General features: G+C 33.9%; 1 protein-coding gene across 4 annotated transcripts in view; it reads left to right on the forward strand.

Moving 5' to 3' along the window:
* Positions 1-9192: 9192 nt before the first annotated feature.
* The window catches only part of rk (G-protein coupled receptor rickets), a 32995-nt gene continuing 18559 nt past the window's right edge, over positions 9193-23628 (forward strand). For 2 of the 4 annotated variants that reach the window (XM_089463513.1, XM_089463516.1), the window contains exons 1-2: positions 9193-9313; positions 22177-23296. In XM_089463513.1, coding sequence (XP_089319639.1) covers positions 22638-23296 — 659 coding nt within the window. In that variant the 5' untranslated portion in view covers positions 9193-9313; positions 22177-22637. Of the gene's footprint in view, positions 9342-22176; positions 23297-23628 lie in introns of all 4 variants that reach the window. The other 2 variants (XM_089463515.1, XM_089463514.1) reach the window with 2 other exon arrangements.

Here is a 23628-nt window from a genome sequence, read left to right on the forward strand (position 1 = left end):
TGTACCCGCCCCAGATTTCAGTTTTCCGATTAAATATAAATCTTTTGCTAGTTTCACTTTTTGCACTCGCAGGCAATTTATATGTAAAATGTTGGGGGCATTTCTAAGGGCTATCTCGATGCCAGCTGACTTTTGGACATACCCCCTAGAGAGTTTTCTATTTATTTTCATTTTGAATTATGAGCCGAACCGAAATTGCCAAAGGCCAACTAAATTAAAATATAGGCAGAAAAAATGAAACATGGAAATATAAATACAAGTTGAAACTAAACAAAAAGTAAATGTTGAAGCTGAAAGAGGTTAAAGTTGACATGAGTGGACGTTGATAAAAATTATGTTTGTATAGGAATTGTAAGGAGAAAAAAAGGTAAGGTCGGCTAAATCGTCACATGTACTTGACTAGCTGATACCCTGAAAATACATTGTGCTTGACTATGATCTCATCTCATCTCTCACAACAGCAAAAATAATATTTGCATACGCTGTCTAATGAAAAAAGAGGGAAAAATGAGAGCTGGGAATTTTTAGTCAATTATCATACCTAATGCTATAATTATAAACAGAATTAACATGATTGCTTTCCTTTTCCTTGCTTTTATTTCCATTTCATTCGAAATTTCCTCAAATTTAATCACACTAATTTTTAAAAGAATTCAATAAACTCTCCTTAGGGACAAATTATACAGCTAGGATATCAATAAAGTGGTAGCCCACATAACTATATACAAATTTGTTGGGAGTGGATCTGTTCGTAGTCGTAGTAGAGTTCGTTGAACCAAAAATTAGTGAACTAAAAATCATTTAGGGCTTACACTTACGTATATATGATTTATGCACTGGCATGCTAAGTTCTCATATGAGTATATTTATATAACTCTCTCTCTCTCTCTCAATTAAGCTGGTCAATTTAAAGTCGTGGCTAATCGCAAGTTATATGTATGTGTGTGTGTGTGTGTGTCCGTGAATGCGTGTGCGTGTTTGCGTAAATAACATGTCGTATACTTAATGTGTCAGAGACCTGGTTCCGAGCCTCGCATTCCATTTGCATATTTATCTAATACCCTTAACTCGGCTAGGCAGGCAGTGGAAGCAGCTGCTGACAGCGGAACAGTCCATGTCGGATTTACTTAAGGGGGCCGAAGTAATCGCAGTTTGATGAGCCGAACAGGGGATGGGTGGTAAGAACAGCTAAGGGGGCCTGGCATCCATAGAGTCCAAAGGTGCATTGGCAGCGTGAAAATAGTCGTGGATTATGTCGCGCCCAGTTGCGTGCAGTTGCTAACTGAAACGGCGCATATAAACAGTTAATGCACTGTGAAAAATTTTGAATAGCGGTAGAATAGAACAAATTTAAATTATGATTATATTTGTAACTCATTTAGAATAAGGTAGAAACACGTATGTATATCAATTCTTTGCAATATTTGTTTAAGTTTTTATTATTACTAAATATTAAATTTATAAATTATTAAAATATTTTTTTTATATATAATATAATAATATAATTTATATATAATATAATTTTTACTTTTGATACTGTTTAAAATTTTTAAGTATTGAATAAATTTGTTGATTTTTAAATATTTCTTTTTGCCACCACAGCAATTAATTAAATTTTTTCCAGTGCACTGACAATAGAAAAAAGAAACGGAAATCAAATATTTGCTCTTGCTGCGGCTCAGTGGGCTGGTCGCTAACTGAGGTTGTGGGGGCGTGGCAGTGTGCTTTGGGGATTGCAGCGACAATATCCTTAGATTGGTTTGTGCTAAAGCGCGCACGGAACGTGGTACAAGAAATTGGCACACAACAGACATGACAAGCGTGATAGGGCGGTTGACGGGAGGTAAGGGGAGCGGCAGGTCGATGATGACAAAGGGTAGTTGGGTCTGGTGGTCGGTGGCAACTAGCGCAGCTTCGTCCAAATGGCAGGCCAGGCACATGCATTGGCATTGGAAAACAGGATCAACAAGAATTTGCATTTTATGGCGTCTGCGAATGCAGCAGCAGTAGCAGCAGTAGCTGAGCTCAAAGGACTGTTAGACACACACACACACATAGACACAGACACCCTCTATTCATGCTCGCCCTTTGCTCTAATAATTGTTTAAATAATATTAGTTCAATGTGTGAATTGCAATTAAAGCGATTTGCCAGCAAATGCCATACGTCAGCATGTCCTTGTGCGAGTGGAAAGTATCCTTATTGCATTTGTCACTCACACACACATGACCACAGGCAGGACATGCCTGGCAATTAAAATGTCAAAAATATTATAAACACTGGACAGCACGCGAGCCAAGGACAATTGCCAAAGTTCGTATCGCGTTACACTTTTTAATTGCTGCCTGACAGCGTGCGAGCTTGTTTGGGTTTTGTATTTCGTGGAGCTTGAGGGGAGAAGGATATCATTTGGAGTTGCTTTACACCAGTGCTGGATGGTCAACAGCATGTGACGGATGGATAAATGCATTTTGCACTTAAATATATGTATCAAAATGCGTTTGAGGAAAGGCAATGCGAAAGTAAGAGAGAGAAAAAATGGAAAGCAAAAGATAAGATGAGCTAAGTTAAGTAAAGGTAAGATTAGATTAAATTAGAATAAGTAGTAATATTACTTTAGGATCATCTGCTGTAGCAGTCGAAATAAAAAACTATAACTTAATTTTTATTCCATTATTGATTTGAATTATATTCTAATATATTATATACATGCATTCAAATAAATACAATTTTTTGATTTATAGAATCACGATTCAGAATTGATAAGTTAAAGTTGATGTTGCATTTGAAATTAATGTGAAATAGTGAAAAAGTTTCCAATTAAGTTCATAGAGACTATTCGAATTTTTAGTTCAAGAGATAAAGCATTTGAAAATTCATAAATAACAAAAAATAAATAAATAAAAATAAATAAAAAAATTAATAAAATTATGAAATAAATAATTAAAGAAACTTTTAATTAATTATTAGTTTATATTATAATATAAGCTAAAAAATAGCAATACTAATTACTTAAGTGGGTTTTCCTTTGTTGTTATGAGTCCTCACAAACCATCAAGTATTTAAAGTTTATATAACCTTATATAGAAATTACTTATTTTTTTTTATACTCATTCACGAAAGTGAATCAGTATATTGGTTTTGTGCAATGTCCGTCTTGCTGTCCGTCCGTCTGTCCGTCTGTCCGTCTGTCCGTCTGTCCGTATGAACGCAATCTATTTCGGCGCTATTGAAGCTAGAGACTTGAAATTTGGAACACATACTCGTGTATATCTCCGATTTATAAAGTGTTAAAATTTTCCCGATCCGCCCACTAGGGGCGTGGCAAATCGGAAAATGCATTTTCCGATATACCAGAAATCATGTTTGTTGAAGAGCTAGAAAGCTGAAACTTGGTATGTAGGTCCGCGTTGACCACCCAAGATCACGAGCTATGGCGGATATATCTACGCCCATTGGGGGCGTGGCAAATCGGATAAAACTGTATCTCCTAAAGTTGTAAACCTAGAATGCTGAAATTTTGCACGTCAGCTAATGGTATGATTCTATAAAGTCTGAAGATAAATTATAAGTCTACGCCCGTTGGGGGCGTGGCAAATCGGACCTGAAGATATAGTGATTTTTTAAATTCTCCTATATTTTTGACACTATTGATGGCAGAGACCTCAAATTTTGTATATATACTCGGACTGATCACCCAAGACCAAAAAGTTTTGTCGGATATATGTCCGCCCACAGGGGGCGTGGCAAACCGCAAAAGTTTATATCTCCTAAAGTATAATAGCTAGAAGCTTCAAATTTGGATAGTTGAGTTACTGGTAGCCTCCTCTATCGATTCCCCAAAAATAATTTTTACGCCTCTTTAGGGGCGTGGCATATCGAAAAATACCCTGTAATTTTCACATTTTTTTAGGGTAAGCATTCAAACTTTGCAGTTAGGGTAACGTTATCTCTTTCTAAAAACTGACCAAAAATGAGGTGTCTACGCCCAGTTGGGGCGTGGCAAATCGGAAAAACCTGTATATTCTACAGTATTAGAACGAAACTTAACTACTAAATTGTTGATGGGATGTGAATGAGTATTCCGCAGTCGGTTACGCCCGACTGCAACGTTCTTACTTGTTTACGATTAACTTTAACTTAAATCACCCCTTTTTTATGTCTTTTCGTGAAATTTGTGTCTGCCATTTTTCGACTTATGAGAGGATCATAAAACATGTGCTAAATAAGAGTGAAATGCAGACTCGAATAAGCTCTCTTGCCTCTTCTCTTCTCTTCTAATTTTGGTGTAATTTGAGTTTTATGCAGCACTCGACATGCAATTTTGTGTGCGACTTGTGGTTGAGTCGTCTTTAGTTACAGTTTGCTCCACATGCCACAGCTCTTTATGAGGAGCACAAATATCAAATACACACACACACACACATTAAACAAATGGCACTGATACGTCTAGCAGATGGAACCTACTAAAATAAGATTTGGGGGATGTATGGTAAGTAGGTCGGCAATGTCAACTTTAATTTGTAAATGAATGTGAGTATATCTGTGTATATGTAAGTGTTTACATGTGTGTTAGTGTGTATGGCAGTGTATGGCAGTATGTGTTCAACATATTGGGTGTCGCTCATGAAAGTTATGAAAATATAATTTTTATATGTTCGTATGTCTGTCTGCATATCTGTCTCCCTGTCTATCTCTCAGTCTGTCTCTCAGTCTGTCTGTCTTGCTAGAGAAGATCATTTGAGTTGTCTAAATACAGCAGAGAGCGTTCCCATTGGTCACTTGAAGCTCGACTACAACGACCCCTACTTGGCGCTGGGCTAAACATTGGCTTTGAGTGAATGTCACCCTATAAAATGGGCAGCAGCTAAATCATGTCTTCAGTCACCTGAGCGGTCTGGTGAAGGTCAATCGTACAGTGCAGTAAAGTGAATTAAAGTGTGTGATCAACAGCTTAACATAGAAGACATGCAGGAAATTCTTAGAGGAAAAACGTTGAGTAATTACTGCTTAGGAGAAATACTTATTTGGAGGAAATACTTTGAGGAAATGCTAAGAGTATAAACTTAGAGGAAACACTTAGAGGAAGTATAGGAAATACGTAGTAAGTACTTATAAGAAATCAATACCTACCTCTATTCTATAATTGTTTTTCTACAACATTTTTCAAAGCACACCAGCTGGCCGCTATCTTTGTAATTAGCTAAAAATTAGCATTGGCTATCTCGCGCCTAAGTCAATGTTCTCTGTTCTCCACTTTAATAGCAGCGAAAGTGAAAAGCTAGGCATTTAGTTAAAATTTCAAATGAGGTAAGTTCTTTGTAAATGTTTTTTTCTCTTTTTTTCAGCAAAGAAAAATCAGCTTGACTGATTATTTATTGGTTTTTAGTGTCTTGTCCAGGTGCTCTATTGAAGTTATTTGCTGTAAAAGTTAATGTTTCCACATACTCATAATACACTCAAGCAAACACGCACAAAACAACACACACACATAAACTCGAAATAGATTTAGTGTGTGTAAATATTTTGCACTTCATGCAAAGCCCAAACGCCTGCAAAAGTCAACCAAGCGAAGACACTTGACATGAAAGGTCCTAGTTACACTGTGTCATCATTTTCTATGGGGTGTACATGTATTGTGATAAGCTTTGTATCAACTGGAGGAATAATTTATTAATTCTATATAGTATGGTCAATATAATTATTAAAAATATTTAATGAATTTATAAAATAATATATAAAAGAGCATATAAATTAACATATTTAAACATAATCGCAGTAAGTCTTCTCAAGATCTAATTATATATGTATATGCACTTATTTCAAAAGCTGTGTACAGGGTATCTATTAGTCACATATTTTCGAGAACTATTGTCTACTCATGTTCTGCTTGCACTTGTCCTTTGCACTGGCTGGTCAGAGCTCACGTTACGAGTATGCACAGCGGGTACTTACATAGCTGATGCTCTCACCCCTCTCTCTGTCTCTCTCTCTCTCCCTGTTTCTCCTTCTGCTGCTCGTTCTCTGTCTAATGTGTAAGCCAGCCTCAAATGCGCGCACCATTTGCTGCAACTTCCGTTTCCCGTTTTGTGGGTGGGTCAATGGGTTGCCTGTTGCATATCTGTGTGTGTGATTGGGTGTGCGGGTGTTTGTGTGTATGTGCGTGCGAGTGTGACTGTGTGCCACTATGGAAACTACTCAGCATAGCAGGCTTCTGTAAAATTTACGAGTTTGCCACACGCTGCATTCCTCAAATTACCGACACGCATATTTTATATTGGGTCCGCATTAAAGTTCACATTTTGCATTCGCATTGCTGCAGCGCGCGGCTCTGTTCGCAGCTATCTTTTGCAATTTGCAGGCGCTTTTAATTAACGGAAATTTATGCATAATGCTCCACCCATTTGTCGCTTAAAGCCCAGCCACAGCCACAGCTCCTATCCATTCCCGACTCTAGGCTCCAGCTTCGACCCTCGCTTAGTCCGCAAATTATGAGCCGTCAGCAAAATGCGAAAATTTCCAAATGGAAAATTCCTCCAAAAAAATGGAGAAATTAAAAAAAAAATGGAATCTATGAAATGTTCATTTAAGCGGCATCACACTAAAAGTAGATAAGATGAATGAGCAGATAAAGTCTACAAAATATTAAAAAATTATGAAATTAATGTTTAGAGTTTGTGATAAGTTTTAGTTTTAATTACTGACGACTTACTTATTATTATTTTTTTAAAAGGGGGAGTTTTGAAGTTGATGTTTGAATAGACAGTTGTTTTCCTTTACTTATTAATTTTTTTAAAATTTAATTTTTTGTATATACTATATAATATATAAAATAATCAAAAGATTTCGGAAAAGAATGCATGTTAAATATAAATATATTAAAACAAAATATCATATGAATATTATTTTTGGTAAATTAAAACACACAAGGAATTATTATAAAATATTATAAACAAATATTATTGGTTAATTTTTGTGTTAAACAATAAACAATGTATTTTATTTTAATTATGAAATGAAATTCTATCCTAAATTAAATCAAAATAAAAAAATAGACAATTGATTTTATCAATTACCCAGTTTATTTTAATTAAATAAAGAGTTCTGATATGCCCACAAAGTACTTAAGTACATTTATATAAATTCATTATTTTAAATGGAATTTTCTACTCAAAAATATGTATTGTCATTGTATTTTTTTTTTTTTTTTGTTTCCATGCATATAATTAGGTACGCTTTTCATTCGAAAATGTTAATTTAGCAAGTCAGAAACATCTAAATTTATAGGCTCACGTCATCAACTAATTAGAATCAATGCTCGAATATATTAACATAATTTACATGGCAGTAGCAAAAATAAAGTCGAAATAATTTTGCTGGCATAAATTTTCATTGGCTTTTCCCCTCGCATGGCAACAACAATTTACAAATGTGCCCAAAATAATGTATTTCAATTATCAGCTGTCAATTATGCGACATTTCTCACATGGCCAGAATTAAATAGATGATTGTTGGCGTGCGAAATGGCCTTATGAATGGACACAAATAGAATGAATACAAAGCAAATTTTCATTTATTTTTTAAGCTCTTTTTAAATAGCCGAAAGAAAACTGAATGAGGAGAAGGAGAAAAAAGCATGGAAAAACTTTTTCATTGTTGCCACACAACAATAAGTGGAACGGGGGCGCAGCAGGGCGACACGGTGCTTGCAACTGCCTCAACAGGTGTTGCGACAGCACTCGATGAATGGAGGCGTAAATCTTGCATTAAGCACAGTTCGTTGAAAGGGACTTCCAAACAACATTTACGAGCTTCTGGCCAGAACTGCCGGCATTAAGTTTCCAGCAACTGCGCAGACTCTGCAACATGTGGCATGCAACATGGACAGATACATATGTCTGAATTCTAGAATTTGTAGACAAGTAAGTAATAATAAATGGATAATATATGAAATATATATTTTTGGAAAAATACATAGTGTTATTTTAACATTGTATGCCAAAATTTTAATAAAAAAAAAGTTACCTATATAAGTAAAAAAATACAATTTATATAAATATATGTAAATTTAGATATTCAAAAAACATATATTTTTTTTACAATGATGATAATGTTTATTTTAGCCTGAGTTGTTGTAGTCGAGTGATTAAAAGTTAATAATATATTTGTTTAATATATTTAAATATTAATATAATAATGTATATATAAAACATATGTATAGATAAAATATAATATAAATAAATATTTACACATTTTCCAGCAGGATGCAGACTCGATTTATTACTATTAACCATTTGCCTCTCTTAATACGTAAAATATGCTCTCCCTACTTCGAGTAAGCCGTAAGAGTTTCAAATAGGTGGCATACTCTCGGAATGAACACAGAGTTGCGTCTTTGACTCTCAATTATTATCCCTCTGCCTGACTATCTGTTACTCGATGCCTAGAAGAAATGCACTCTGTTTACTCCGGGTGATCGAGAGTGAGTGAAATTTCGTCAGCTATATAAGGCTGCTCTGCTGCATGGGTCGATCAGTCGAGTTCGTGAGCCTCTACAGTGTGTGCAGTGTGATTATCGTTGATTATCGTTTAATTTGATTACATATTTATACAAACAATTAAATAAATGTAATTATCGTATTAAATATAAATAATAATAATGAAGCAGACATTAATAATGGTTTGAGTATTTTTGTTATTCAATCGATGCATCAAAATTTGCTATCAATTTATTCAGAGAATTTTTATCCTTGCTTAATACTTCTCGAATATTGATATTTTAACTTGCAGATTATATTTGTACAAATTATAGTTAAGTTATTTACATAACTATAATAACACTCAAATGTTTCCAATAAATAAAAGCTGATATTTGAGTATTTACGAAAACTTTAAACTTAAGCTGCGCCATTAAATATTTAAAAATCTATGATGTGCTATTTTTATATATATTTAAACTTTTATTTCCAAAATTATAAAACATAAAACAAATTTTATGAAACATGCATTTCTTATGGAAGTTAACAAACTTCAGCAGCTTTACCAACGCTTAGCAACATTTAATGTTGCTAGCAACATTTTTCTATGTTGCGAACGCAGTTGTTGCTGTTGCTGTTGCTGCTGCGGTTGCTGGCGCTTTGTGCGAGACTCCTCGAAATCTGAAAAAATAACAGCTGCGATTTCAGTGCGCTTTGTGCGTTCGACGCGTGCGGTTGATATTGACGGATAACTTGGCCAAAAACAAATATATATATATATATGAATAAATATATTTAAAAACAATTGGCCAAACGGATAACTTGGCTCAAGTGTTGTGAGTGCTACACAGACTGTGTGTTTGTGTTAGTGTCTTTGTTGTTGCTCTTGTGCTTTAGTGTGTGCAAAGGTGCCGCAAGTTTTGTAGGCGCGTGAGCTCCCATTACGCATAAATTACACATGTGACCGCGTTTCAGTTATAACAGATCAGCAACTGCAGCTGCAACGGCAGCGGCAACGGCAGCGGCAACGGCAGCGCCAGCAGCAGCAACAACAAGAGGAAAGCTGCAACAACTGTTGGCGACTCCTTGCAACAATTTGCTGTTGCTGTTGACGGTTGTTGTTGTTGTTGTTGCTGCTGCTGCTGTTGCGGTTTTTATTGGCGTTAAAGGTCGTTTACTTTTTGGCGGCATCAACAACTTTTGTTGTTGTTTTGATTTTCATCTGCCTGCATCAGATCAATGTGTGCGTGTGCGCGTGTGTGTGTGCTTATATGAGTGTGCGTGTGTGTGTGTGTATGTATGTTGTTATTAAACACACTTTCAATTTTCAATAAAAATCGCGCACGCTGATCGATGACGTCGATTTTTGTTTGCATTACTCGTGACGATTTATATGCCCAGAATCGTGTTTGTGATAGCCCATAAAAAATCATATATATATCTATCATTTTATATATATATGTGTGCATGTGCAATATAAATACGTCCACAATTGACACACATATATGGTATAAGTTTATTTTGTATATGGCGATTCATATTTGTGCATTATTTTTGCGCTCTGATTTTTCGGAATTTTATAGCGAGTGCTAACCAAATTATATTCAATTATATACGTGTTTTTTATATTCCGAAAAAATTGAGTTTTAATTTAACGCGAATCAAATTTCACAAGTGTCGAGCAAATAAATGTGCGTGCATGCTGATATGTTTTTTAACGGATAGATAAAAAAATGGGAGGGTGCAGCAAACCTATTTGACATTGGGTTCGGGTGACAACCGAATTGACATAAGCATAATATATTAATATAAAGTTAAATGTTTTCAAACGAACTTATAATACTCTACTGAACATTTTTTGAAATATGCATGTGAAATATAAATATATAAAAAATGCGTTATTTTATTTAGTTCATAGAATATTTCAATTGTTTTATAAAGTTGATCTGGCATTATTGTATGAATAGTATATAATTTTTATAAATTAAAAGCTAAGCTCACAAGAAAAGTATGGGAACGATAACTGATTTGATTATGATCTAATTATACAAAAATAAAAAGTATTTTAACTTTATCAATAATTATTTCCCTGTAATATATGTAAATAAATATAATTACAAAAATATAAATAAATTTATGAAATATATAAGTAAATGATATATAAAACGAAAATTTCTAAAAATATAATTTAATTCTAAAAAAAATATATATATAAAATAATTAAATGCAAACCATCATATATTTATAAATACATACTAAAGTAAAAGGCATAGACAAAAGTATAAAGACTTTCAGGATTTTATCGAAAACTATGATATTTTTCCTTCAAAAATAATTAAAATTTCTTACATTAAAATCTACTTTTAATATAAATTCTGTGGCTTTGCTCTGACTACAATTCAGCAAAAGCAGCATTAGCCATTGCTTACTTTAGTGCAGCCAGACTTGACTTACAATAAAACAGAAATAAATTAAATAAAGTCTGCTCAAATGTCAATGCACTCGAAATGAGACTTGGCAAAAAATAAATTATAAAGATCTACCGTGAAGCACGCACCAATTGCAATGGTCAAAGCAAAGTAATTATGTATGCCAATGTGGTAGCAAAATGTTCATAACACTTTAGCTGGAACAGAAAAAGTACTCCTACATACTTACATACATATATATGTACATATATATAATGAATAAAAGAGACACCGAAATCTCAGTCAGGCCATTACGATTGACAAGTGTCCGGATAGCTGAAGGTTCCAACTACCGCACCACCCACTGACTAAGCGGCGCGTGTTTGGATTTTGATTTAGGCCCGCTGAGAGCTGAGAAATTCCCCATAGCACATATATAACTATATATATATATATTTTTTTTTTTTTTTTTTCTTATTCTGTGGAGGCACCTTTTGCGCATTTTTAATCAGTCCCTGAGAGCGTTCACAGACTTCAAGTTCTTCGTTTCAATTTGTAATCCATCACGAAACCTTTTTTTGTTTTTTTAATCAGTAGCCTCAATCGCTCTCACTCTCTCGCTCTCGCTCTCCCTCTCTCTCTTTGGAGTCATCAATTTCGGCAAATGTTCGGCAGCTGCAAAATTGCAGCCAATTTTAAAGAGTATAGAATGAAAAATTAAGCCTAAGTGCATTTCCAAGGCGATCCGCTTCACAGAGTGAATTGTTTAACGAGCATCAGAGGAGGTGTCTGTGCTGTGCTGTGACTGACCATGCTAAAGGGGTGTGGGGGGCAGCGCTAACGATGACGACAGTTTATAAATATTACGCACAATCAACTAATTTTCATTATGAAAAACAAGTGGAAGTTAAGCAAATGCTTGAATGCGACTATCAAATACGCTAACTGATAATATATCAATGAGAAGTATTGTCTTTAGGTAAGCATAAATCGAATTGCCAAACTCTTTTGTCAAATATTTATAAGCTTCTGTAGCTGCCGAGTTATTGGCATTCACTTTTTTTTTTTTTTTGTAATGTCACTCAACCTGTTTCGCGTGTGCTGCTTGCCAGATTCGCTGGAAAATAGGACATCGGAGTCCTTTTGCCCAATTGTCCTTAAGCAGTTCTGAGAAATTGTTCAATATTTTCGTAGGAATATTACAAAAATAAATCTTGAAAAGGTTATATAAATGCTTATATGAACTTTCAGGTGGCTTTTATGTATTTATAATTTATCTGTTTTTAGCCAATATACATATATATGAAAGTAAATGTCATATAAAAATATCCTAATATAGAAAATATCCAAATGCAAATTTATTAAATTACAAATAATTGATAAACATAATAAACCATGATGATCATCTATTAATACAATTAAATTTTAAAACATTATAAATGCGAAATCCATATTTTTTTCGACTCTATCTTGAAGTTTCATTGATTAAATATGTAAATAAATTGTTAAATATTTGTTAATGTATGTAGCCAACTATAACTTTACTTTGTTTTGCGATTTGTTGGGTTATTGTACAAATTAAAATATTAAAAAAAAAAAAAAAAAAAAAATAATAATCTTAATCTAATAATAAATAGATTTGCTCATTATAAGCTCATCTCAGTTAGTGTAAGCTGTAAATATTTTATAAATCATCTTCAGCTGAATAAAATCCAGCTATTTGTCAAGATTTGCTCAATTTCCATCTCCAACTTAATTAAAAATCTCCTCAGCTTAGCGCACTCAAAATTTGCTTGCAGATGCTTATTAAAGTCAGTTTTTGTGTTTGCTTGCTTTCGTAATCCTGATGCATTACAATTTAATCTTTGCTTCAAATCCATGATAATCCCCACAGATTTAATAACATCTTAGAGTACGTGCAGCATCTGTCAATGGTTGGATCCGAAATGCTTTTAAAGTGTATTTCGCAAATTACAACAGCAACAACAACAACAACAAGAATAGCATAATGGAAACAAGTCTTGCGCGCTTTTGGTAGCGCAAAAATAAACATTTTCATTAAAATTTTATATTTATTGAATGGGTTGGCGACAATTCTTTTTGATACGATGATATGTGCCCGGCCCGATATCTGTGCCGTTGTGGGCGTCGCAGCGTCTGCGACGGCTGCGGAAATCATTTGCTTAATGCTATGGAAAATTGCAGCGCAATTGACATGATTTCGCAAAGAATCGGGCCTCTTCAGAATGTCAACATATATAATATTTATATATATATATATACGAGTAGATATGTATGTACGTGCGCATATCTTCTGTGTCGCCTTGGCTTTAATCAAAGAAACAGCAAGTTTTTAATGATGCTACCACTTTGGCATAATTAGGGCAAATGGCAAAACGGGGAATTGCTTTTAAAGGGGTGTGAAAGCAACAACAACACCAACAACAGAGATGAAAAAAGTCGCGTTCAGGTTGAAAGCAAAACTTTTCGAGTAAATGCAATTTGCGACACTTGCCGCAAATGGAAAATTTTCTGCTTCGTCGAAAGTACAAGCTGAACAGCTTGACTGCCGTGTGTAAAGGTCTGCTGTGGTATGGCAATTTACTTTTTCATTCATTTGCTTAAAGTATATTTCCGTAGCACTGATTGATTGGAAATAAACAACATAGAGTCTTTATTTTTGGCGAGACTTAGGAGTAGCTAAATATATTTGTAGCTCGAAAAGTTTTGCTAAGACAACAGCAGATAATAATAGTTGGAATTTGCAGTTATTTATGTGGCAAATAATGTAAAGCTTGAAGTTTTCAAATAAGTTTGGTGAAGCTTAAATTTTACTGAAACTTCTCTGCATAGCATACGTAAGCATTTATCATAGTTAAAAATCTGAAGCTCAATAAAATTTTAATTTTTTAGGACACATAAAAATATTTTTAATATAATGGGAATAAATTTATAAATATAAAAAAAAAGATGTAATATTTATTATTTATACATATGTACATATATCTTCATATACTAAGGTATTCGCTTCAAAGTAATATTTATCAAATATTACACTCTCGTTTTTTTTTTTTTTTTTTATTGAAACTTTTAAAACATATATATATTTATAAAAATTTGTATGTTTTTCTTCTCTGTCATCTTCTTCTTCTTCTAGTAGTGCAGAACCAAAAACACGCAGCCAGCCAACTTTGAGGAATATGTTGGCTGTGTTTATTTTGGCCATACATTTTTGACTGATTCTTTGCTCCATATTTTTGGAATATGCACAAATCGAAGACGAGCCAAAATACATTCAGGCAAAGCTGCTGTCGAAAGTGGCATAAGTGAGTGACATGAGTACCAAGATAATAAATATCGAAAATAGCCGAAATTTTTGAAGGGAGCTCATGTCTGATGAGGTTCCTAATCAACTTAAGGTACCCATTCCATTTTATATATAATTATATATATATATATATTATATTTATAAATATATATAATTACTGCTATATACGTATATATGTATACCCTTCTCACACTTTGTAATTGAATGCTAATGGACTCAGCACAATCTAATTAATCAGAACAAAGAGTTTCTCTCGCCAGCGTTGAGCTTGTTTAAGACTCTGCCTTATTTATAACATCATAAGTCCTTTCAGCATATCCTGACAGCTATAAATGTCACTGGCAATCGTTTGGCTCTCACTAATTTCTATACACAGACACTTCACAGACAGGCGACAGGCCACAAAAATTTCGGGCAATTACTAGCCCCAAAATATAACCCAAAATTCAATAAAATAGAAAGAGAGACAGAGACAGAGAGAAAGAGAGAGGGTGAGTGAGATAGATGGAACGAGAGAGATTGGTATACAAATGTCCTCTGTGTCCTGTGTGCCTGTGCTTGACGCTTAGCGCCTCAATTGCCCGAGCTCATAAAAATGTCTGCACAATTCAGCCACACACAATGAAGAACAAGCAGCAGCAAAACACCAACACATTTCCAAAAAGTTCACAGTTAGACTCTGGCTGGCTAGCGTACTATTGTTATCTGTATGGAGTCCGTGGTCAGCGTGTCGTATACGCAATCAATTGTTGCAGCTGCTTTGGTCCAGTGGCCCCGCCTGACCTCTCGGCTTGACACCCCCCCAACCTCACATCTGAACTATTGCCTATTATTTTTGGCTTCTGCTTCTGCTTCGCTTCATTTGCTTTGCTTTTATAGATCTGTTTTATACTATTTTTTTTTATTCTTTCTCTTTTTGATTTGGTTTTTGTCACAATTACAATTTGCTTAATCGAGTTTTGCGCACATTTTCAGGTCAGTTGGCAGCCTTTGTGCTCTGCTCTCGCTCTCTGAGAGTTTTCATTGATTTTCAACTGTCGCCAATCGAAGCAAAATATTTTTTCTGAACCAAAAAAAAAAAAAAAAAAAAAAAGAAAAAAGTGAATTGAACCCCCTTGCCAAACAAATAAATATGGCTTTCAATTCATTTGCAACAGAATGTCGAAAATATGCATTGTACAATGTGCCAATTTATGAGAGACTCGAGAGCAGCCAACAATATAGAATTGTTAACTGTACTCGATATGCCAATAGATGTTTACTTGAACTTTGGCAATGATAAAACGTGCACACCAAATGCAAGAAAAGTCTTCTGACTACGTCAGCTCGTATTTTGTGATGGTCAAGTTTTAACCTTCAAGTAAATCATTTAATTGTACGAAAAGGGCATTTCACATTAATATTTATTTTTGATTTAAGTATTTATATACATGCTTATTCCAAGCTTAATTACTGCAGCTCTTGTAGCTGTCAGTTATTAATATGTTTAGCTGAGCTAAAACAAGCGCTACCCAAAAGCGTAGGTTCATAATGAGCTTATGACTTCTATGAAATGTATGTAGTTCCCAAATTGGTTGCTGCTTATCAAGACTCACTGTGGAGTCTGTAAATAAAAATTATTAACTGAACTCAATAAGTAAACTATATTAATAAATTGAAATTTTGGTCTATGTATATATGAATATCAGAAAACTTAATTCAGACATTCGAAGGCTCATAATTGTGTTAGGTATTTAAACTCTATCATATTTATTAATTTTTTTATTTTACATATATTGCTGTTCTAAAAATTTTGTTGTTGCAGCAAAGGCATAACAATTTTATTTCATTTAATTTTTTATTTTTATTATTATATGTTATTCTGTCATTTTATATTATACATAGTATATATAATATTTCCTAATTGAGTAGACAGAATATTTCTTTTTTATATGTTATATATATTATGGGCATTTTGTTGCTGCTAGGCTTGAGTAGCTATAACATTTGCTTTCGTCTTGTTATTAAATGTATTTTTTTTTACAGCCAGCGCGTGTTTACATTAGGTTTATTACGTGTTCTGTATTATTATTACTTTTCTTCAAGTGTTCATCCTTGAACATTATTCAGTCAGGTTGCCAAAAAGATTTTAGGCTTTAATTTTAAAACTCAAATGCTTACACTTCAATAAAAGTCCATAAGAATTTTAGGCATTAAAAGGCTTTCATTAACCAAGTAAAATCTATACAATAAAAGAGTTCTTAGACTTACTATAGAGTTGATTAAATTTCGCTGTTAGCTGCTAAAAGCGATAATAGTTAACTGTAAATCATTTAGTTCAGACCCTTATAATTACAACTAGCATTTCATTTTATTCTTTGGTTAGCCAAGTTCTTAAGACTCTTTGAGCCTATTACAATATAATCCTGTTTATGAGCTTAACTTTATTGATGAGCAACTTGAGCAGCGCTTGTTATTGCATTAACAATTCATAATTATGGATTACATTTCCAGAAATACACTCAAAGAAAAATCACAAAGCTGTTGCGTGAAAGAACGAAAACATTTCAGACCTTTCATATGGCAGACAATTGACCCAAACTGCCAATAAATCTGAGTAGCATGCAATGTAAATAAGAAGGCTGCGCTAATAGCCCGATTATGATGGCTGTGTGTGTGTGTGTGTGTGTGTGTGTGTGTGTGTGATGACGTTGCCAATTTGAGAGATCTGACCGCTGATGAGCTGCGCATCAATCCCCAAATGATTGTAATGAGAAAGCCATAAAATAAACAGTTGAATAATCAGCGATAATCGAATGTTGCCACGGGCTAAACACGATATTGATGCGATGGTAACCTAGAAACAGCAATAACAACAACAACAGCAACAATAATAACTGTTAACAATTACAAAAGCCTGAGCAGAGTCCAAGAAACCAGAAACAGTTCAGTTCAATAAGATCAAAGCGATCTCAAGTGCTCTTCGAATAAAAATTCTCATTTTGTTTCTTGTATCTTTGTTGCTTTCTTAAATAGCTGCAAGGTGTGAACTTTGATGTGGCATTCGCCACTTGAGCGATATGTGAAATGTTCCTCAAATATTTCAGTTGAATTTTGATTTGTTTTTTTCTTTTTCAAATAATAAAATTACATTCAATCAAATATGCACTGATTTCCGCAATTGAAAATCTAATAAACAAATTTCCCGAAATAAATATTTAAATTTGTTTGCAATATTCATCCAAACATTTCATCGAATATTCTCAAATTCTTTATATTTCATCATCGAAACGTAGCTCCAAAGCTCCAAAAATTCTCATTTAATTATTTAGCTCCAAAAAGTCGCGCCAAAATAAAAATACTAAAATTAAATAAATTATGCAACAACTGTCATTAATAAAGTCGAGCGAAAAAATCCCACAATGAATGAAGGTCAGCATAAAGCAGCATAAATGCAACAAAAATAACAGCTGCAACAACAACAACAACAGCGACAAATTAAAGTTGCATTTTGTGTTGAAATACCTGTTTTGTATTTGGTGAGCTGCACTTGAAATTCAAGCGAAACAAAATAAAAGCAAAAACAAATTCAAGTGAGAACGCACGCATTGTCTCTGCTCAACTTTGGCATACTCTACAAAGAGTTGGCTATTTAGCTCAGTAACACTCTCTAATACTGTAATCTCTGAATCAGGGTGTTTTCAGTTGGGTTTATAGCTCATTTGCTAAAGCGTTCATTAAGCATGCGAGAGATACGAGGATCGATGCCTTGCATCTACAGGGATAAATTTTTAAATTTACATTGTTGTTTTATAATATATATTAAACTATTTTATACAAATAAAAGCATTAAACATTTATATATTTTATATTATACTTATATTATATTTTAATTTATATTTTTATACAAAATTTATTTTATATTCTTTTATATTTTTATACAAATAAAAACTTGATGGAAGCCGCAGCCGATTTGCACTAGAAAAAGGGCAAATAAAATATAGAATTATATAATAAAATTAAAAGATTCATATTCCAATCAAAACTGCAGCCTCTTTTAAAACTAATATACCCCGCTTTAAGCTTTAGCAAAACGCATAAAAAACTCAGCTAAAATTTTGACGTTGCGCCGCTTTGTTTTCAGTGCGAAAAAATTGTTTGTAGCGGACTTTTCTTTGCTTTTGGCAATTGAAATTGAAAATGATTTAATCATTGCGCCAAGCCCCGAAGCGTAGCTCGACAGCTTTTATTATTAAGAGTTTGTGTGCATTCAAAGATCTATATAATAAATTGATATAGATATATAAACCCCTATGTGTCAACAGCAATTTTAAGTTAAGCTCACAAAATCCTGCACCGAATTACATTTCATATTTTTGCTCGAGGGCGTGGCTGTCTTAACAGATATTTTTTCTTGTAATTAATCGACGTGTGTGCAGCAATTTATGTGATTTTCTAGAAAATTTGATGTCTTTTGAGTTATGTGTGTGTGGGTTGGAAATTTGTAGCATTGAAGTGCGTAGAAACACGTGTGCCTATAAATATGATCAGATGTGTATGAGTGTGTGTGTGTGTGTTAGTTAGTTATAAAGTGGTCATATATCAATTACAGTCATAGTCACAACAAATCGTGTGACAATTAAAAATTGGCATGCGTTCAACTGCAATAATTTGCATATGCCATGAGAGCGGCTTAGATAAAGAGCTTAGCATTTCAATATGATTGGCTATTTAAGTACTTAGATAATCGCTGGCTTTTAGAATTCACAGACTTATCACTGCCAATGCTCACTCAATGTCAGGCTAAATATGGCACAACAATGGCTGAGAGGTGAAAATATTATTGACGGTGCGCAATTCTAGAAAGTTTTACAGTAATATGGTCACATTGATCACACCTATTGTTCGATTAGATTTGACTTAAAGTCAAGTAGGAAGTTTTAACTGAAATTGTAAATTGTATTTGATGGACATTGTCTCATAATTTAATGATCACAATGAAAATAACGAAAACCAATTTTAGACATGAGAAAGTGAAGTTTGATGAAATGAAAATCAATTAAAAAAAATTCTAAGGAATTTTAATTGAATTTTATAAATAATTATTTATTTAAAATATGAATTAGATGACCTTGAGAATTGAAAAGAAATGGTAGTATAGGAAAAAAATAATACAAAATCACAAAGTATGACAGCATTCAAAAGAATTTTAATAAAATATATAGAATATCGTGAAAAAGAGAGAGAGAGAGAATATAAATAATATATGGGCAACGCAATGTAAAGAGGCAAGCCACAATACAATATTTAATATTTAAGAGTATATTAAGCCTAATATCAAATATATCTTAACATGAAATAAATATACATTTGAGGCTTCTAATATATCTAATGCAACCACACAAAGCAGCCAATCAATATATTTAAAATGTTTTTTATCTCAATTGAAATCACACCAAGGCAAAAAAAAAAACCAAAACTGTCAAAGTCTATAAACAGCTTATGTGTGTATATATATATTTTGATCAAGAGTAAACAAAATCCTTTCAGTTATTATTGGCACTCGGCAGACAGCAGATAGCAGCGCGTTTGCCACAGCCACTGCCAGACAAGTTGTGTGAAACGTTTTTGCCCAAACCGTCGCAATGGGAACCAAAACAAAACCAACCAAGCGCCCCTCGCTGCTGCCCTTCATGCGCGCCGGCCAGGGCCAGGCACGTGTGTGCGCATTTGGATGCCTTTTCGAAACTTTTGTGTGCTGTTTCTTTCTCTACCTTTTCCTTATTTCACACCCACTCAAGCAAAAGTTCGATGTAAATATTTGCATTCTGCGGCCAGGCTGCGGCGGGAAATCGGAAAATCTAAAGGCAAAACAGAAAGTGGAATTATGAAAATCTTATTTTTTTAGCTGTTGCTACCTGAGTTTCTTTTTGGCGATCAAATTCCGATTAATTTAATTAACTTAATTGGTATTTGGAGAAGCCAAGAAAAATTTGGTAATTAAAATGGAATAATTGTACAAATCTTGAAAATGTATTTGTAGTAAATGAAATTGCTGAAACAATTATACGTGTTGAGTTGGTATTGAATATTTAGAATAATTATGTTGATTAAGATACGAGCTTTGAGAACATTTCAAAGAGTTTAAGCATCAATTTTGTTAGGAGAATTTTAAAATAAAAATAAATAACATTTTTTGAATTATTTAGCCGCATTCTTTGGTATTCCTAATATGTTAATATGTTAAAATAATATATTATAGTAAAATGTTCCAAAATAATACATAGATATAAATTAATAAAAATGTTTATTAATGTAGTAAAAAATATAATATTTTAAAAGATATAAAATATATAAAAGAGACATTAATGATTAAGAAGTAAACGAAGGCCTTTAGTAGATGTAGATATTTTGCAATATATTGTATAAGTCTTTGAACGTTAAGAAAAATTAGCAAAAAATTCTATTAATGCGAATAAGCAATTGTCTATAATATATGTATTTCAACAGCTCGTCGCCAATCTGTACAAACTCTGTCGAAAACTCATTAAACAGCATAGCAAATATTTAGTGTTTGTATCGATAATCGAACCAAATAAATACGCAACGATACGAATACATGTATATTGTTTACAATTAGCGGAAACCACAGCCCATTATTCATGAATGAATTTCTCTTTTTTTTTATTTTTTATTTGAACTCATAAATTGAGAGCAGAACACAGAGACGATACGTTTGGCTTTGATAGCATTCAATGCGATTAGGAGGGCAATTCAATTGATTGCAACAACAATCTCAAAGACTCCAAGTAGCCCAACATATACGTATATATATCCTTTGCTGTTGTTGCTGTTGTATTTGCTTACCGTTGCCATAGACGAGGTCAGCGGCACATAAACATGCCATAAATCATCGGCTGAGTAGTGCGAGCTAAATGGAGGCGCGTTGCCAAGGATTTCGGGGAAGAAAGAAATGTGGGGGGTCCCTCCGCATTTAATATCTTGACATTCGTGATATATTTGTTGTTAGTTTGGTCATGCTTTTTAGCCATCGTTTTATACCGTTTTTGGTCACATTGCTGCCTTAATTTGCAGCTTTGAGCATTGTAAAAATTCAAAAACTGTCAACAGCTTCATTAATTAACTGTTTGTGCAGTGAGCGCAATGGGCTATGGGCGTGGTAGCTGTCAAATTTGTCATTCATCAGCTGCGCTTTGTGCTCTACTCTATTCTTCTTCTCGTTCCCGTTCTCATTCCAGTTCTCTTCATCTGGCTCTTTATTTTATCTCCTCCTTTTGTTTCTGACAGTTGGCCACTAAATGACCCATTTTGCGTTTTGTGTTTGGGGTCTGCTGTTTGTCTGGCATACATACATACATACATACATATACATATGCATGTGGTTGAAGTGCTTGTTAATTGCCTCTTGAGAGCTTAAAAAACGTGCGGAAAGGAGTGCTCAATGTTTGCTTAGATTCTGTTTGTAATATTTTAGCAAAGCAAATAGTTTGTTAACATGTGTATTTATTTGAATTTGATAAAAAATAATAGATTAAGTTCAGAGGTATAGAAAATTAAATCTTTTTAATTTAAATGCAGTGCTGAATTACTTTGCATTTGTGTCTTAAACACTTTTTTTTTTAATGTAATAGAAATAATTATATAAATTATAAAAAATTAAAATTAAAATAAATAATATTAAAAATAATTTTAAAATTTTGCATTTATGTCTTAAGGTTTTTTTTTTCAATAAGGGAAGATTAAAAATAAAAAGTTATTAAAAATAAAAATTGTAATAAAAAATTTAAAAAATAAAAATTATAATAAACAATATAAAAATTATGAAATAATAAATTGTTTACTTTGCATATATGTACGTTTTACTTCCCGTATGAACATGCTATGTATACGTTACGTAAACACATTTGACAATGCATACAAAATATTCTAAACTAAACTATTACCAATTTAAAACCATTTCAAGAGCACAACAAATACAGTTAGCAAGTACACTAAAAAAAAAAAAAAAAAAAAAAAAAAAACAAGAACGACTTTAAAAGCGAAGCGAAGCAACCGAATCGCAAAAAATAACAAAATGCAAACACAATGAAGTGCAGCTGAAGCTGAAAGTGAATGTAAATAAATAAAAATAAAAAGGCAAATAAATACAAAATAAAGAAACAGAAAAGTGAACGAAATAAAACGTGCAAAGCTACAACAACAACTAGACTAACGGCAACGGCAACGGCAACAGAAGCAGCAGCACCAATAACAACAACGACTACAATAACAACAAGGAGAGCGAAAAATCATGAGCGAGAAACGAATTGCGCACAAAACTGTCATCAAATGACAAATGCTTGACAGCATCAATCAGCAACAGCAACAGCGACGGCAACAGCGACGGCAACTGCGACGCCAACAGCGACGGCGACGGCGACAGAGATGGTAGTGCATGGCCGGCGCTGCCGCCGCAAGCTTTTACGCAGCGACGCCGGCAGAGTAGCAGCAGCAGCAAAAGTAACAGCCAGCGGTTTCAAGCATGATCTGTTCGCATTGCAGCTGCCGCTGCCGCTGTCGCTGCCTCTGCTGCTGCTGTTGTCTCTGCTGCTGATGCGCGTCACAGCAGCGCTGTCGACGCCGACGTCGCTGCATTTAAATGAAACCAAAGAAATGCGTAACACTGCCAAGCAACTTAACGGCATAAGTGTCTACAATATGTCTACCACGCCCACAGCCACGCCCACAGTCACACCCACAGCAACTGCCCCCGGCATTAGGGAAAACGTTATGCTGCCCTCATCGGATCCGGAGCGTGAGGCGCAAATACTGTACGAGAAATCGCTGCAGGAATATCACGGCAGCCAGCACGCCAAGGCAACGGCTGCTGCTGCTGCTGCGGCTGCTGCTGCCGGTGGTAATAGAGACGTCGACGTCAGCAGCAACTCCAGCAGAACAAATGCACACACTGTGCACAGCGTCTGCGAGCTGTGGCTGCTGAAGCATTGCCACTGCAGCGGCAGCCTCGAGAATCTGAGGCTGAGCTGCCGCAGCATTGGCATCCTGGCTGTGCCTGTTAATTTACCCAGCGAGGCTGTAATTCTGTAAGTATCAAACTGGTTGCTAAGTAGATACACCCACACACACACAAATAATTTAACTAGTTAGCTGGCAATTTAAGACCAAATAAGCAACACCTGAGGAATGTTTTATGTATTTTGAGGATGGAGTCCATATTCTGAGTGAAATGCTTTCATATTGACTTGTTTTCATTATTATTATTAAATAATAATAAAATACATTCAAAAAAAAAAAAATAAAAATAAAAAAAAATAAAATAAAAATAAAAATAAATAAATAGATAAGTAAATAAATAAAAATAAAAGTAAATAAAAATAGTAATAAATAAATAATAACATTTATATATATACTTAAT

Source organism: Drosophila arizonae, chromosome 3 (genome assembly GCF_054131065.1).
Source record: "Drosophila arizonae isolate 15081-1271.41 chromosome 3, UAZ_ARI_1.0, whole genome shotgun sequence".
In the NCBI taxonomy this organism is placed as follows: domain Eukaryota; kingdom Metazoa; phylum Arthropoda; class Insecta; order Diptera; family Drosophilidae; genus Drosophila; species Drosophila arizonae.